This window comes from Anopheles merus, chromosome 3R (assembly GCF_017562075.2).
Source record: "Anopheles merus strain MAF chromosome 3R, AmerM5.1, whole genome shotgun sequence".
In the NCBI taxonomy this organism is placed as follows: domain Eukaryota; kingdom Metazoa; phylum Arthropoda; class Insecta; order Diptera; family Culicidae; genus Anopheles; species Anopheles merus.
In genome coordinates, this window is record NC_054084.1 from 38348931 (window position 1) to 38366939 (window position 18009).

General features: G+C 43.5%; 1 protein-coding gene across 1 annotated transcript in view; it reads right to left on the reverse strand.

Annotated features, from left to right (window-relative positions):
* Nucleotides 1-302: 302 nt before the first annotated feature.
* Nucleotides 303-18009, reverse strand: part of LOC121595650 (neural-cadherin-like) — a 126268-nt gene continuing 108561 nt past the window's right edge. The window contains exons 6-11 of the mRNA XM_041919776.1: nt 9701-9838; nt 5288-8907; nt 4519-4689; nt 4184-4425; nt 3876-4085; nt 303-3643 (exon numbers count right to left, since the gene is read on the reverse strand). Of these exons, the coding sequence (XP_041775710.1) occupies nt 3393-3643; nt 3876-4085; nt 4184-4425; nt 4519-4689; nt 5288-8907; nt 9701-9838 (4632 nt within the window). The 3' untranslated portion in view covers nt 303-3392. The remainder of the gene's footprint in view (nt 3644-3875; nt 4086-4183; nt 4426-4518; nt 4690-5287; nt 8908-9700; nt 9839-18009) is intronic.

The window sequence follows — 18009 nt, forward strand, 5'->3', positions numbered from 1 at the left end:
GCTGCATAAATAAATATATAGCGCAATAAATAGCTGCATCAAAAGTCCTAGGATTGAAAAAGAACTGTTAAGCATCGTTAGGTGAATTAATATATCCATCTGAAATTTGACTTTTATTACATAATCATTCATGGAAATCGTTTCAGTTTTATTTTATATGTTTGTAATATTTGTCATAACATTGAAATTATTTTTGTATTTCCTTCTTTCACTTTATTACCTGTTATCCGATGTTTGTCGTAACATTTTTTCTTTCACTCTTAGAGACATTATAAATGCAACACACTTGTGGCCTAGTTTGTTTGTATTTATTAGTTTTTTTTATTAAACACTTATTTTTACAACTTGCGTTCCTCACATATGCACGTACGACTTTTTCATTTGATTTTTGTGTTTTTTCTCCAGTTGACCTTCGTGTTTTTGTTGTTTTGTTTTCCACACTTCACCAAATCGTTCGCATATACTACCATGATTTTGAACGTACTCACTTTTTTATTCGTTTAACCTTCATTTCAGCGCAAAGGAAATGATCGATGAAAACATAACCCTTTTTTTGTTTGTCGATTATCATTTGGACAAATTGGTGTAGTTTTGATTTATTTTTGCTTTCGTTTTTTTGGTGCGAAATACACTTATCGTTTATTTCTAGTATTGTATGTGACAACTCACTCCATCTCGGTTACACACATTCACAATTAGACGAATCAACTGTACTTGCTAAGTAAATATGTTTGTATCGTTAATATCATCGAAATAGTTCCCCTTTTTACCAACACTACGACCGTTTCATGTTTCATTTTTCTTTATTACAACCTACTTTACCTATCTAGCTGACAGATCCAAAGTATCCAATATGGGTTTGAACTTGTTTCAGCGAATAACTGAACAACTGAATAACAATCCTTTCAAATATCAGGTGACAGTATTTAACTAAAAACCGTAAAAAAATTCCAATGCTAGCCCTTAACAATCACTGTAGATAGATTGCATATGAACTACGATCGGATTGAGGCGATAGTATAAATTACCACAACAATAAATCAAATACCATTGCTGGAAGAATGAATCACCACAACTTGAAAATCAACAATTCGTTTATTTTTCGACAGTTACCCGCACAGCAAAAAAAAGCTGTATAAATCTATGACACCTTCTACCCAACATCCCAACCTTCTACCCAACCTCAACTGTTTAATAATCTTATAAAATATGTAAATGCATGCTCCGATGGAATAAAGATGTAGGAAATCTAAATCGGAAGGAAGTACTTTTAATCGCTTACCAAACATTATCAACGATCAGTGAGCTATTTGTTCATCGAATATCCGCTGTAACATCGGGATGCATTTCTGCCTTTCGGACGCATAGGATTGTGGAGCGAAATGAAAATGCTGCAATCTGCACTTTAATAACGTTCTTTCATTGCAACTCGTTCAATGAATGCTTCTCAAATTGGCAAATAGAAGCTCCCTAGTATAGCACATCTGAAGCGCCGGAACGAACGCCCCTGCATCTGATTTACCGCATCTTAGTTTTTTTTATTTTTTTTTATTCAGGAGTAACGGTCCAAAAAGGCCGTATTGCTTACATCTTCGTTTTAGAGATGGAAACAATCACCGTAATTGATTGAAAACAATATTTACTCGCGCAATATTGTGCAAAAAATGGCTGTCTTGCCGTAGCAAAATGAAACTATTGATCCTTACGAAAACAGATGATTTTCATCAAGCTTTTGAGCTCAACGCAAAGGATTCAATAGTTTTAAAGTTTCCCAGCAAACAGTGGAAGATGTTTGAATAGACTTTTGCTTTGAAAAAAAAAAAGCAACCAGCGCTGGTTTTATTAAACGCTCAGATTGACTTCACCAAAAGCATGCAAAGACAAAATGTTTTTTTAATTGTTCTATTTAAGAACACATCGTCCAAAACAATGAAAGAAACAAAATCGAAACGAACCCTGTCGAAATTTACCCGAATTGCGCTTTCTTGCTATGGGATTGGTTTTGTCAATGTCTTTGCTTTCTTTCGTGTTTCATAAAAGTTTTCATTCCAAACCATATCAAACAAGCAGAATGCTAGGCAGTTTTGGGGGGATGGTTAGTACGTTTTTGCTTTGTAACTTGTCCACGGTGGATGAGTTTGATGTGCGTATGTAGGTTCGTTTGATTATTGGTTTCAGCTTTGATTTTCATTGGATATTGTTTTGTGCTTTTCCGGAAGGGCGTTTACCCCATAGTGACGAGTTCATCACATGCATTAAGAATACTGGAGTGTACGACGTTTTACTATTTCAAGGTTTCATGGGACTTTCTTCTATTGAGCAGAGTTTTCATCTCTCATTATCGCATTGTCTGTTCGATAGAAGTAACGAAAAAAATTACAGAAAAAATGCAAACAATTTTAACCGTTTGATGGATGAGCTACATCGTACTATTACTGCGAGGGTTTTCTTTCACCAGATCAACATTGATCGATCATTTTCTGGATGCGTTTTACCAACATGGCAATATGGCTTTGCTCACCTTTCCAAATAGACGATAAAAATTTGTTTTTTTAAACACCCTTTTGACCTCATTAACTAGTAATCCCTTTATAGTTCCCATCCATGTAATTTCTGCTCTGGGAACTCGTTTTCTTCCGCCAGTTTGTCTTTTCAAAAAGAAATATTTACGGTTTTTTACAGTGTCGCTAATGGCTGGAAACTAGTACGTGTCTACATGATACATGCGGGTTGTAGATTCGATTTTTACTTGCATTATTTACAGTATATCGGCTGACAATTACTGGAATCGTCACAATGATGCTCCACCTTACGTAATTATAGTAAGCATTTAATGCTCTTGTTTTCTGGGCAATTCAACCCTGCGTGTTGCACCGTTTGTCTGCAGCCATACGGTACCATCTATTGAAGGTTAATAAATTTCGATTTAAAATTGCTCTGTTACTATGCACTCTCATCACTTTTGCAATTTATCGTTTTCCTGCGAACTGGTGAAGAGCAAAAGTGCAATGCTACAATTTCATTTAGGCTCGAACGATTGTGCCCGCATCGTAAGCGGGTATTAGCATGTAAGTATGGATTTTAATGGAATATTTTACAAATAATATTTACTGTTTCCCCGGAACGCTGGTGAGAAAACTATCAAAAATCGTGCTTCATATACGGCGAATTGGCTTATCTCGTTTCTTGTCCACCTCGGGAATAAAATACCTACAGAACCTGCGACAGATACAGCTACTCTTAACTGACATCTTCATCTTCGATTTGCGCTTTGCTTGGTTCTTAAATATTGAAAAATGTATCGAAATGGGGACCACATGTGGTTAAAAAACTAGACTCATGGGGTTCATCATCCGTACTTACGGTGGAACAGTAAGAACAGGGAGGACAATTTAGGTGTTTATCGTCGTGTGCTGTTCGGGGCAGGTTTGGAAGATTATTATGGGTTTGGACGATTTTTTTGCTTTACCTGACTGCAAGGGACTTAGTGAGCCAGAGGTACTCCCACAACCTTCGTGGGCGCAGTTACGCAGATCGTCGAATGGCCCGGAGGCTGAGTCGATGTCGATGCGTCGCTTCCGGTCGTCCAGGAACACGTCCACCTTGCTGACGACCTGGTCGGATACGAAGGCAATATCTGGACCTGTTGGTACGTTTTTGGAACGATCAGAACATAATAAAACATTGTTAGCAATCGTTGTTGGCCCACGGATATAAATGAGCTTCCCATTAGATTACAAAAAACTGACGCATACAAACAACACGTAACATTGAAGCAGCAAACGATGTTTGGACAATACTGCAGAGAGCAATGCATGCTCTTGCTTGGCGCAAAACCCCCAAAAAGGCACATGCAAACGAAACAAGCTACTTACGTACTGGCGATGCATTATGTTGAACGAGCTCTGGCAGCGGACCGATCGGGATCTTGAGTGTCTTCATGTCAAACGCGGTCATGTCGTTCTCGCCGCCACCTTCGTCGCAGTAGTTGATGATGTTTTCACGGATGTCGTCCTTGGTGGCCGGCTTCTTGTTGAAGTTTGCTGAACGACGCCGGGAGCAGGAAAAATAAACAAACAACAAAACTGTTGCGCGTGGAAAGGAAGAAACAAAAACAAAACTTGTCTTTAGAAAAGATTTGCAAAATAATGCTTTAAGCACATCGAGACACGTTTCCACTTACTTATGATAAGTAATATGCAAGCTATTACGGCGGCCAAGGCACTGGTGCTGGATTTAAGCGCTTGTCGTTCCTTCAGAAACTCACAACTCTCGCCCCAGTACGAGTCCGGACAGATGCACTTGTATTTCAGGCGCGGCTCCTGGTTGATGCAAGTGCCTCCATTCAGACAAGGATAGTCCAAACACTCGTTCCGATCGATGCAGGTCTTGCCTTCCGGTGAGATGATCATACCATCGCCACAGCTATAGCGAAAGAGGTTGAATGCAAACATAAGCTGTTAGTGCTTGACCACAACGAGCACGCTCTTTGACAGTAAACGAGGTCGAGGTACTTACGCGCACTCGTACTTGTTCCACAGGTCGACACACGCGAACGGATCCGGACAGTACGCGTTCTGGCAAGGATTGTTGGAGGAACAGTAGCGGTCGATGTTCTTGGCCATCGTGGCCTGAGCCCACTGCGTACCGTTGGTGGCTGGCGGAAGTGGCAAGCTTTTACCGTCCAATCTGCAGAGGAACGGGAAGAGATCATTATAAACCAGACATGTCAAATATACGGCCCGCGGGCCACATGCAGCCCACGAAGGCTCCTATTCCGGCTCGCAAAGAACTTTGGCAGTTATTTGAATGAAGCAGAAATAGATTGTAAATTATAAGATAAGAAAAATGGGTGTATAAATGTTGATTCATTTAAGAAGAAGGATTCAATATGTTTGAAAACCATGAAAAAACCCTCCAAAAGGTAAGAACTGTATAAGGGCGAATGTATGCTGATAGTTTCTTTTCCTCAAAGCAATTGAATATGAATTATTAAATTTCCGAGTAGGCACGACCGCCACTGAAGTAAAGCATGAGTAAATTCATGAATTTCATGCACTGTTTATTAGAGGCTATGAAAAAAAAAATATGTAAATAAGATTCTAGGTGCAAAAATAAGTCCTAATTGATGTTTGCCGATTGGAAGCACTCCCGTTCCTTCGCCACCCAACTGCAGACCGCGAGAATATTTTGAACCGTAATCCGGCCCGCAACCCAAAATGACTTTGACATCACTGTTATAAACTAGTACCCAGAAAGGATTTGCTGTCATACCCACTGCACTTACCTTATATCGTCGATGCAACTCTTCTGATAGTCCGATTTGACATCGTACGTCTTGACGCCATTGAACTCTGGCTTGCCGCCCGCATACACACCCTCCTGCTTGTCCACTGACAGCCACTGATGTCCGTCGAACGAGAAGCTTTGGTTGAAGTTGGCACCCTCACCACCGTCCAGCTCCAAGATGGCCGCCGAACCGTACCGTTGAACCTTCACCTCGTGCCACTGTCCGTCGTCCACCTCTACCACCGTCAACGCTACCTCCTGCTCCTCCACTTGGCCCGTGTTTAAGCTATACCGGAAGTACACCTTGGCGCCCTTCAGCTCAATGATGCCGTACTCCCGCATATGCTGATCGCTGATGCGGAACAGCTCGCCGTACGTTTCGCGCGTGCGGAACCGCAGCTGAATCTGCGTCGTGAATTTGTCGGGTTCGAAGCTGAGCGCGTACTTCACGTAACTGTGCGTCTTGAACGTGGTTGGAGTGGTGGGCAAGCTGCAGTACGTGCCCGTCCATCCGGGATTGCATTCACACTTGGCCTCGTCATAGCTACTGACACACTTGCCATGCTCGAGACACCGGGCGACCTGTGGATTTAGATCGCACACCTCCTGCGTGTACAAACACCCGGGCGCACTACCCTTAGATAGTCCCGGGTGGGAGAGGTCGTATAGAATTACGTTGTGCTTAAACTCGCGAATGCACCCCTCGAAACCGACCCCAACCGGCATGTACTGCCAGCGGCTGTACGTGTAATCAAACTTGTCCCTAAACACACCGCCAATCTGGAGCGGCGTGTTGAGATTCAGATATTCGTTGAACTGCGGCACCTTGCCCAGCGCCTGGCATGTGTGGTCGACAAATTCGGCCAGGTTGCCGTCGTCGGCTTCGGTGAATTCAGCCGTCTTGCAAAAATCAACCACCATCCTTACCTGCTCCGTGTCCCAGAACAGATCGATCCGGTGCCATTCGCCATCGTTGAGCGGATCTTTGGTCACGATGCGTAACTCTAGCGTACCCGAGCCGTAGTCGATGAGAAACCGTGGATAGCCCTGCTCAAGCTCAAGTGAAATAAAGTCAGACAGCTGCTTCGAAGTGTCATCCTCCTTGGGTGGTGTGATAGGTCCGTTGTAGAAAATTAAACCGTCCGGTTTCGTTGTGATGATCTCGACACTAATATGCGACTTGTCGCACATGTCGAGCGGTGGGTACCAGGCCCAGCCACTGCCGCGGAAGCTACGCACGACCTGCTGACAGCGAGGCCCCGTGTAGCCTGGTGGACACGAGCATTTGATACCCGACTTGGAATTGGTGCAGCGACCACCGTTCAGACAGGGATGGGATTTGCAGGTCTGCTGCTGCTTGTACTCTCGCGAGCTGCATACACACTCCGCTGTGGAGTTGATCTGCACCCCAACCAAGGCAGTTTTGTTCGCATTCACTAGGCAGGGGTTCGTCTGGACCTCGATGATGCTGGTGCACGACCCGACACAGTCTGCATTCTCCAGCAGACACTCGTCCACGTTTACCATCGTGATGTTGATTCCCACCTCCTGCTCGATTTCCTCCTTGTGCAGCAGTATTACGCCGTTCAGCTGCACCGCCTTGTAGAAGTACGCGCCGTGCACGGCGAACCGCACATCGGTCAGCGGCACCGACCGGTCCTTCATCTGCACACTGAACACGTCCACATTCTTCACGTCCACGTTCAGCAGCTCCGCCAGCTTGTCTCGGAACCGCTCCAGCTTGCTGCGGAAGATGTTCTGCGTGCGATAGTTCCAGATGCGTATAAAGTCCTCATCAGTAATGCCGGACAGCTGGATCGAGCCGGAGTTGACGATCGCCTCGTACGAGATGTGCTTCACCACCACTGACATGTTGGCGTACGATTCCTGCGCATGCTTGCGGTCATAGATCTTGAAGCGCAGCTTATAGCGTCCCTCGCGTGCACCGCGCCGCATCGTCACCATGCCGGATGTGTCGTCCAGCTTGAAGCGTGGATTCTCGGCCTCATCCCAGTAGAACAGCTTGTCCGAGGTGTCCCAATCGTCGAGATCGTTAACAAACACACGCCCGATCGGTGTGTCCGGCGCCTGACCTTGGTAGTTGTACACGATCACCTCCTTGGAGCCGGGCTGCATGATGTTATCGTTCAGATCACCGATCGTGATCGTCAGCGTGCTGGTGCCGGTTTGCGGTGGTGTACCCGAGTCCTTGATAACGATCGGAATGGTATACTGCTTGCGGTACTCACGATCAAACGAGCCGAGCGATGAAATGATCGCCATACCGTCACCTTTGTTACTCTGTTCCACCTTGAAGGACGTCCGAATCACATCGTCTGCGTCCGGGTCCATGCGGAACTGGAACGGTGCCCCGTTGCCCTCAAGCCGGTCATCGTTGTCAACGGCGGAGATTTCGATAATCTTCGACGGCGGTGAGTTTTCGAGCAGAATGGGCCGATAATCTTCCGCGAATATCGGCGCATTATCGTTGATGTCCTTCACCAGTACGGTCAAGATGGCGGAGGCCGTGCGCAGCGGTACACCGTCATCGGTGGCCAGAATCTCGAGCGAGTGTTTCGCCATCGCCTCCCAATCCAACTCGCGCTGGATCGTCACCGTACCTTCCTGGTCGATGGCAAACTGACGCTTCCGGTCCGTAGCACGGTTAATGCTGTAGGTAATTTTGCTCTTTCCGCCCTTGTCAATGTCGACCGCCTTGAAGGTGCCCAGGTGTTTGCCCACGTCCGCGTTCTCATACACCGCCGCCTCAATGTGTGGCTTCTTGAAGCGTGGCGTATTATCATTAATGTCCTTCAGCTTCACAATCACCCACGAATAGTCAACGTGGTACTTGTCACTCTCGTCAATCTCATCGTTATCGATAACCTGTATCCGAAAGCGAAAGCCATTTATCTGCATCGGATCCTCGTAGTCTAGCGACTGAACCACCTTCATACTCCCCGTACCGTCCGCGTTCTTTACCATCGCGAACTTATCCGCCCCGTAACCGCTGCTTTCAATGATTTTATACTGGAAATTGTTTATCTCATCATCATCATTTACCGTTACGGTCAATATCGGTGCCTCGGGCAACACACTACCGTCAGTTTCCTCCACCTCGACGAACCACTCGTCCTTGGTGAACCGAGGCGGCATATCATTCAGATCCTTTACCTTGATGGAAGCCGTTCCCGTACCCTTCAAACCTCCGCCATCAGTAGCCACTATCCGCAGCGTGTAATCGGGTGTCTTCTCCCGATCGAGACAGCATACCGCTGTCGTGATGACTCCTGTGTCCAGGTTGATGTCGAAGATCGGCAAACCAGTATCCTCTTCGATCGCGTTCTTCTCGATCGAGTAAATCACCTTCGCGTTAGTGCCTTCGTTGATATCGTCATAATCCTCGGCCTTTATTGTCATCACGTACATGCCGATGGTGCCATTTTCAGTCACGTTTCCATACGCAATGCCGTTCGGGAACTGGGGCGCATTGTCGTTGACGTCTTTCAGGTTGATCTGCACCTCCGTAAAGCCCACCAAACCCTCGCCTCCTTCGTCTTGCGCAAAGACGGTAAACTTCCAAGACGCTCGTCCGTGTGGTGGATCTCGGTTCAGCGGCTGAACATTTGGAGGAAATGGTGGGGAAGGAGAACAAAAGGCAAACAAGGAAAAAAAAGTTATTATTTACCATCATCATTGATCTCAAAGACTGGAATGTATTATTCTATAAAATGGTTTCAAAATGAAATTTCAGTTGACTTAATAAAGTCTAACAAGACTCGAGACATTGCTGGTCCGTTGCGTCGGTTTTGTTCGTTGCGGCAAGAGAAAGTTTACAAAATTTTTTGATATAATTAAAATACTGTATTTACTTGAGGTTAAACTAGTGTCCGGTATACCGACCTCAAAAGAGTGAACTTTTAGTCCCACATGAATCATCTTGAGACCTCGCACACGATACAAGCGGGAAGTTATTCAAAACTGTTGAACAGACCAGAATCCAGTTTTGCTATCGAAAAGTTTCTCCATCGGTCCAAAGTTTCATCGAACAGCAGAGACACATTAAGTCTTGCAGACGTGTAAGTTTCTGTACCGAAAATAAATCTGCTCTTAAATGTTTGCCAAGACTTCCAACGCTCAAACAATTCTGAAACAAAACGGTCATCACATCCCTTCGGCTTCCGATGGTAAATGGGTTTTGCCATGCACCACTCTGGTCGAATCTTATCAACCATACGAACATAAGAGGTTTCCCCTATTTTATTTCTAAGTTGTTGCAGGTTTTTGTTTTTAATTCCTTTACATTGCTTACCGTCAGCATGTAATCAATGCTTTCGTTTTATCTGTCGTCACTGGCAGACAACGGTGGTTAAATCTTGCGTACGCTTCCGAGTCCACAATGTTGACCTACCTTAAGCACAAATATTTCCCCCGTGGCCTTGTTGATGTCAAAGTTGCTGTCGGAGGGATTTTCGATGTCAATACCAGCCCCAGTCAGAAAGTAGATGATGTTGTTAGGCCGCTCCACGTCGGCATCCGAGGCGGTAACCTGTTCCAGGCGAGGGAAAAGACATCAAATAAGAGGCAATAAGTGACCAGTGGTTGTAAAAAAAAAACATATGGGGTAACACGAAAATTCGGAAAAGTAAACAAAATGGAATGCTTGTTTCTACGAACTACCGAAATCGTTCAACAAAGGAAGATTGACTCAAGGAAATTCAGGAATTGCAACGCCGCAAGGCGTAAGAAAGCCTTTCTCAGGTTTGCTCTGCGCTCTGTCAAGCTCAGTCAGCACCGTTGGAAACGTGAACGGGAAACATGAATTCTTTGTTACCGGATGATTTGCATGACCATTTGCTCGTTCGGATCAGTGAGATTGGGCAGAAAACATCAACCTACACCTGGCGTGTTTGGGTAGGTCGGTTGGGCTTGGCACGATCCTGGACAGCCATCGCTTGTCAGTTGGAAAATTAGTTTTTCATTTATTACTGCAAATTGCACTGCTCGATGATGTTGTGTACTAAGCAGTAATTCGCTTGGTTTGAGATGAAATCGTTCAATATATTTTCCAGAAACACATCAGCACAGAGTTACGTGACGTTCAAGTCCAGCTCGAACCTAACAGGTGTTCAGCAGCTCGAGACAGTTATGCCCTCATTAGCTCAATAATGTTACTTCAGCCAGTCTGATTAAGTTGCTGTGATTGCAACGTAGCTTACTTGATGACTGATATTTGTGATTGAATGCTGTTTGTTTTATTGTCTTCAATAAAGAAGGAGAGGAAGAGAAACATAGATCAAGGAAGATAATGCTTTGTTGATTGATCGTTTCCGAACGGCATGTACTATTGATTGAGCCTCGTATGTATTAAGTGTTTGTAACTGTTGACGGAATGGACTTTCCCAAAGGCTCGATCCTCGATCCGTAAATCTCTGATATGAAATTGATTCGTCTGAGCGTTAATTCCTCTTCCGTAAAAAAAAAAAGAGTCAAACGTGATTGGAGTGCATTGGTATTGCACATTTCTTTCCAATGGAGCAATCATACAACAGTTTCCCGATTTGCATACAGCACCGCTGCTTTAGGACACCGTAGGCACCGCACTGCCTCTATACAAGCGGTTCAATAGAAAAGTAAGCAAAAAGAATTCCTCTCCTTTGAACACGGCAGAAAGCGTACTTATCGTTCTGTTTCTTGTTCAATTCTTTTCGCTCCATACAACGAGGACAAAACGAGGAAAGTTATATGTCGAGCTGCGCATTTGAAAAACTCAGCTTTTACTATATGTGTGTGTTGCAATACCCCTCGTTCTAAACAAAAGATCTGAGCAAGGCAGAAAATGGCATCGAGTAAATAAATCAGAGAATTTGTCTCCATCTGTAAGGCGCTGTATGTCTGTATCCTAACCGCAAGTGTATAAGGTAGAGGAATAAGGAATAGAAAAGCAACCAGCACGACTCAACCAGTTTGCCGGTGGTTATGTAAATCATAATGAAATTTTATTATACTTGATTTTTGCTCTGATTTGTGTTCTCTCTTTCTACGCAGCGACATTTTCCTTCTTCAATCTATTTTTAATTTTCTTGACCTCCACGCAGGATATTCCTTTCAAAAAGTTTTTACGGATCTTTAAGCTTTGCCTGTGTTTTCACCGTCGGTGCAGCTTCGGGTGAATTAGCAGAAGTTGCCAAAATTATTTTAACAGCTACATCATGTTCATGTTCATTCGATTCTTTTTCTGGTACAAACATTGTGTGTGTTTGTGTGTATCACTCAGAGTCAGATCGTCGAAAGGGCGGTTCTGGGGACGCATCTGTGTCAAGAAAACGAATGTGGCGGTTACATTAAATGAGCTTTCGGGAAGGGTGAGTGCAAAATACCGACGGCAACCAGAAATAATGTGTTAGGGGTGTGTAGTTATATTCATTGAAAAGTTTCCTTCTCAGATTTCATGCTCATTCTAGTCAATGTTAGTTACGTACACAAGCCTTTGTGACGCACCGTGTGACGTATCCCCTGCGCGAAGGCAAATGGGGCAAACTCGCAATCAGAAGCCAGTTGGCTATGCGTTAATTTCACCCGACTAGCGGAACGAATGTAGCTGGGCTACCAGATGTTCACAGCGCCTGTGGCATTAAATAGCGGTCTGATTTTACGAAATCGCTTTGCCAACAATTCGCTTTGCTGCTTGTCTAGAGGGAGGTTTTTACTGGAGCAAACTTCGTGGGAGCATTTGGGGCGCTTTCAATGTGTGTCTGCTGTGAACCATCAATCATCACCAGCCACGCGATAATGTGAGAGGGATTTGGCCAGCGGTGGAGTAGCGTTTGAATCCCCTCCCCCTCCAAATTACCCACACATACACAACACACACAAACGCAAATAGGGTGCAAGAAGTTAGTTAAACAACATACAGCAACAATCTCAGCACAGAAACACGGATGACGCCAGTGGCAGCCGATGTGCCTGGGAACATGACAAAGTGTGATGCAACACTAGGCTAGAGCATGCTATAGGAAAAGGCACTCGACGACATACTCGGAACAGGAGGCTCAGAACAGGATGCGTCTTGTATGCGTAGGAACGTCAGGCCAATGTGTGTAGCGACAGTGGCATGGTATTGGTATGAAAATATCAACGGACCTCTAGCCATAAATAATGATTGCTTGAGACGTACGATAGCGAAAATAGAAACACAGAGAGGAAAAAAGGAGGAATAAAGAAGCAAAAAGATGGAGAGTGAACGCAGCAAAGCATTTTTCAGGATAGAATTTTCGTAATGACATCTTTACCACGTCATAAGCTTGTTAAGATTTATCTTTCACCTCGTTAGTATGTGCTCCAGTGAGAAGGTGTCCCGTTGACGTGTAGTGAAGCAACCGATGGCAGTACGTGCCTTTCGATTACTGACTTTTACCGTCCTCAACTAGTGGTTGCAATGGGGACGTAGTTACGGACAACAGGACAAACCAGATATTGGATTGGGGGAATCGATCCCATCGTGGCTGTGGTTGAGTGCACGTTGTCGTTATTTTGGTCGTTATCGTTTTCTCGTCACATTGCAAATGCCTTCGGAAAATATTGTCCAGCGTGGGATATGAAGGGTTGAAACGAGAGAAAACCGGAAAATCATGTGTAGCACTGCTCGGTGCTTGGTAACTAAGATTATGCTTTTGCCTCACTCAAAGTTAAAGAACTTTATGAACTTATGTGAAGAACTTATGTGTACGGAAGCGAAACAGACTGAAGACGGCTCGGTTCGTATGCAAAAGTGGGGAAAGTTGCTTGTTTGGTTGACGTTTTTCGGTACGGGCGGTAATTTTTTTTTATTATTATATCCGTAATATTGATCTTGTACGATGTAACGTGTAATGAATTTTTTTAGTTCAAAGAGAGGTGATATAATTGAAAATAATATTGAAAACAATTATATGCAAATAAATGTTGTGGTTCAAAAATGATAGGAAAATTTTAAAAAATAAATATATACATTTTACACTTTATATACAATATTTAAATATATACAATTTCCATTCAATATAAACTCTCAATTACTTATGTGCCAAGCGAGCACTAGCAATGATAACCCTAGGATGCAATAGGAAAGTGACGATTAATTTCTGAATGCTTTAAGCTGAAAAACTACCCCATTAGCCACCGACGCTCAATAGTAAAACATGTTTATATCCATCGGCCTCCTCATCAGCATCACTATTTCCTTCACCATCTCCTCACTGACTGATCAAAAATTTTCTGATCGTTCAGTAAACTATCTAATAAATTCAATAAATGTTTTTCAAAGACATTCTCTTCCAACGAGTGTGTGCGTCGTCGCACTGAGCTTGTGCAATGGCATACAGCTTCATAGGAGTCCAGAGATCTCTGTGACCATCGGAAGCATTTGTGTTTTGGCCCGGTGGATGTGTGAGGCTGGTGTCATAAAGCATACCTCGGTTTACGACCAAGTGCCACCGACCAAGAGAAGCAATGTAACGGTCAGGGCCATAATTGAACGTTCGAAAGCAATAAAATTGATAAGTGTCTTCCATCGTACGGAGGTCATGCATTTCACTTCACCCCAGGAAAGTGCTGCCAAAAGGCTGCTCCCATCACACATGCACGTCAGTGCAGCAAGGAGTGTCTTTTCTAAGCCTTTACGAAGCTTATGAAAAATACAATCTATCTTCCCAGTGCCTCGTGATCTTTGGGTAGATGGGTATAGTTGAAACTACCGACCGATGACCACCGGACCCTATGCCACGTACGCATCGTCCTTGTGCTTTTGGGGAACCTTTTCCTTTGATCGCAGCACAAGTCATGTGAAAAGATGCTTACGAGCGGACTAGAGAAAAAAATAAGACGAGATCTATCGGTATTTAGAGAAGCAATTTAAAAAAAATAGAGCACTCGTGAGGTCACCTTTAGAGTAATGGTTACCAAGGACGTATGAAAGGTTTGGGCACGGTTTCCTTGATGTCAAAGTGAAGGCTACAGTATTTGCCAGCATGTAACATTGATACGTATATGCAACCTAAGAAAATCTCCAGCATTATGCTAAAAAAACTCGACATTCGGTTTGCGGAAATTGAATAGAATACTTCCCCCAATTGTGTGGTAATCTAAACTATGCAGATGTACCTTGGGAACTACCTTTGTTTGAGAAAGTCATTCATTCATTCATTCATTTCCCAGCCAACTGCGGTCAAATGTCAACCGAGGTAAGATGAAGCTGCCTTTCGCTGCTGGTGCGATTCATCAACTGAGTAGTCACATTACGCCTTGTTGTAGTTTTGTTACACCCTTTTCTGAGTTGTTTCTTGTTAGTATGGGACAATCAAACAAAATGGAGAAGCACTGGAAATTGACCGTATTAGGGCAAATAAAAGTTATGCTTTATTTTATAGGTTAGCCACTTCCCCGGTTCTTCAGGACCTTTTATGCTTCCTCTACTTCAAGGCTTTACGATCGATTCTACATGTTTGCAGTTCATGTGTTGTGATCTGCAAATGAGGGTTACAAATGGAGATGACATCTGTGGCATAGGATGCCCGCGTGTATACAGTTTTTAGCTTTGGTGTTACATTTTACAGCCACGTATCTGTACGGACGTGATTCCCCCAGCAATGTTGTCAGTTCTGACCGTGTTCTTTCCCATTTTATGGAACAATTTGTTTTCTTAGATTCGGTTGATTCACTGCTTTATTATCGAAGTATGTTTTCTGTTTCAGACGTTTCAAAGACTATTATTGCCACCGTTCCATAGGCGAGTTGATAAGTGAACTTGGGCTCGATCGTGAGCCATGTCTTCGGTCCATAAGAGGACACGTTTGTGAAGTCCATAATTTTGTCTAAGGTGAAACCGAATGCTCCTTTTATGGATCGTGCAGAACCAGGATGAAAGTGTGTGAGTTTATGGGAAATTTGTCGTAAAAGAGTAGAGATGTTTTGACGTTTTCACGGTAACCTTACGTGCGCATATTCCCACCCTGCCATAAGTAGTGTGGTTTGGCTGAAACACTTTGCCTTTGGCTCAAACGCAAGAAAAACGATTTTCGAGTAAAATAATAGAACCAATGCCACCACCAACCCATGACCTAGGGCAAAGCGAACCGGATGACTCTTGCTGGATGATAGCACCGAACCGGTGCACTGGCAAAATATTGTACGAGAAAGTTTGAAATCTAACTTTACTGATCCAACAGTCGTGTAACGGAGTGCATGTATGTTTTACGGAATGTACAGTCACCCACCGTCAATTGCATACTACGTTTCGTAAACTAGTACGACCAACTTTACGACACCGTTTGGTGCTTCGGCACGATCTCGACTTTCTAGTTGGGATGGGCAACAGTGATTTAATATTAGTGAAGCTAAACAGTCTTCGTCATTTACCTTTCGCAAACATTTTCTATTAGATGTTTTTGTGCAGTAGAAGAAGGAAATAATAGGAAAGGAGCTGCTGAGGTGGGATCGGAGGTAACTATTGGCATTGTTTCGAGTGTTTGATTGCATGGATGCATGGAGGATGCTCCATTTCGTTGATTAATGATCGGTAGAATCGAAAAGCTCGTGCGACGCGCAGATAGCAAGGGAGAAAGTTTGATCAAAGTGAAATTAGTAACTACGAAAAGCTTTTGTGAGGAAAATAGAGTGTGTTCGAATCAGGTAGATAGGAAAATCGCATTTGGGTTTCTGAGAGAAAGGAGAAGTTTTCAGTTTAAGAGCCATAATTAGATAAATTTATGAACTACGGGATGTCGAGTATTAAGAACGATTATAAATACGAAATCCAAATTGCTCTAATGAGTCATAATTACATAATTTAGATTAAATTTTTATTTTTTAACAGCTTAAGGTATTTAAAAACATCGAAGGTCAAATTTGTTAATTGTGATGGAATAAAAATGCTCCGATAGTTACGATCAAAATATTAGTGGTTTCACAAAACAACATAGCACCATCGCGAGTTCTAAGCTTATGTAAACAAAGTAATTATGTTGATTTTCACTTTTTATTTATCTTACTGAAATGTTACGGCAGAGAGCCTCGGATTGTAGATAAACGAGGGAAAGACCAAACTGATAGTCGCAACTTCAGCGGACCTACCAACAAATAATCAGAAACTACGTAGGCGTGACGTGCAGATAGGTGAACGCACTTTTGAAGTCTTCCCACAATTCACCTATCTTGGGTCAAAGGTCAGCAACGACAACAGCATGGACGCTGAGTTGCGCGCAAGGATGCTGGCTGCCAACCGGTCATTCTACAGCCTGAAAAAGCAGTTTACCTCAAAGAACCTGTCGCGACGGACGAAGCTGGGACTATATAGTACCTATATAGTACCAGTACTCATATACGCCTCTGCGACATGGACACTGTCCAAATCTGACGAAACCCTCTTAGCCGCGTTCGAGAGGAAGATGCTCAGAAGGATACTTGGCCCCGTATGTGTGGAAGGACAATGGAGGAGCCGCTATAATGACGAACTATACGAGAGGTACGGCGACCTCACTGTCGTGCAGCGTATAAAGCTCGCCAGGCTCCGGTGGGCTGGTCATGTTATCCGTATGGAAACGGACGACCCAGCCCGTAAAGTCTTTTTAGGCCGTCCACAAGGACAGAGGAGGCGTGGTAGGCCCAAAATGAGGTGGCAGGATGGCATGGAGGCGTCCGTCATTAGGGCCGGGATAACGGACTGGCAGACGAAGGCGCGAGACCGTGAGCGGTTTCGGACACTCCTGAGGCAGGCCAAGACCGCAAAGCGGTTGTAGCGCCGGATAAGTAAGTAAGTAACTGAAATGAATATGAAAGTTTTTCTAGGTTTAAAACATTTTGACTTTTGATTGATTGAAAGTTTTAATTCATTTTTTTATAATTGTATTCAAATTAACAACTAAGTCAGATATTTGTAAAACAGTAAATTTGATTGCACCTTTGTGGCCCGCATTAAAGTGATATACTTACATTATTTTCGCTCGTTTGTTTGTGTTTATTTTCTTGTAATGGTTTGTAGTGCTGTACACAACATAAGCAAGACATTAGAATGAAATGTCTTCAACCATGAATTTCAGCCTTTAAAAGCTTATACTTGACAATATTACGGTAAAAGCAACATGACTACAGTTTTATACACTATTTTCTACACAAACGATGCGCGGCAGTGCAGCAGTTTGCTGCCTTGTAAATAAACAAACAAACAAATAGAGCAAAAGTATAACAAGACTAAACAAGGAGCCGGGCAGAAAAATGCTACGCCGCACTCACAAAGAGATGCTGCCTGCTCAAGAAAAAACAAACAAAATATGAATCCTGTTGTGTTTCACTACAGGCCGGATCGAGCGGAAAGTACGCCCGTGACAGTCTTCCATTTTGCGTTTGCAGTGCAACTGCATTGGGCAAGATATGTTACTGTTATACCAGAATACGTGCAATTGTTGTACTTGTTGGTAGATGGAAACTTCGTAAATTGTTCGTACAGCATTACATTTCATTTCGACAAAGCATGTTGTTTGTTTAGCGTTTGCCGTTGTTTCTCCATTCAAACATTCACTGACAGAATGCATTGCTGCTTGATTTCTTTTAGCTGCCGCCCCATTGGCTTATGTGGAATTCTGTACAGTCGGAAGCGTTGTAACTAATACTAACTTACGCTGTATTTCTTACGGATGCGTAGTTTTATAATATCTGCCCTACCAAACCAGCAAAGTATAGGGACGGTTG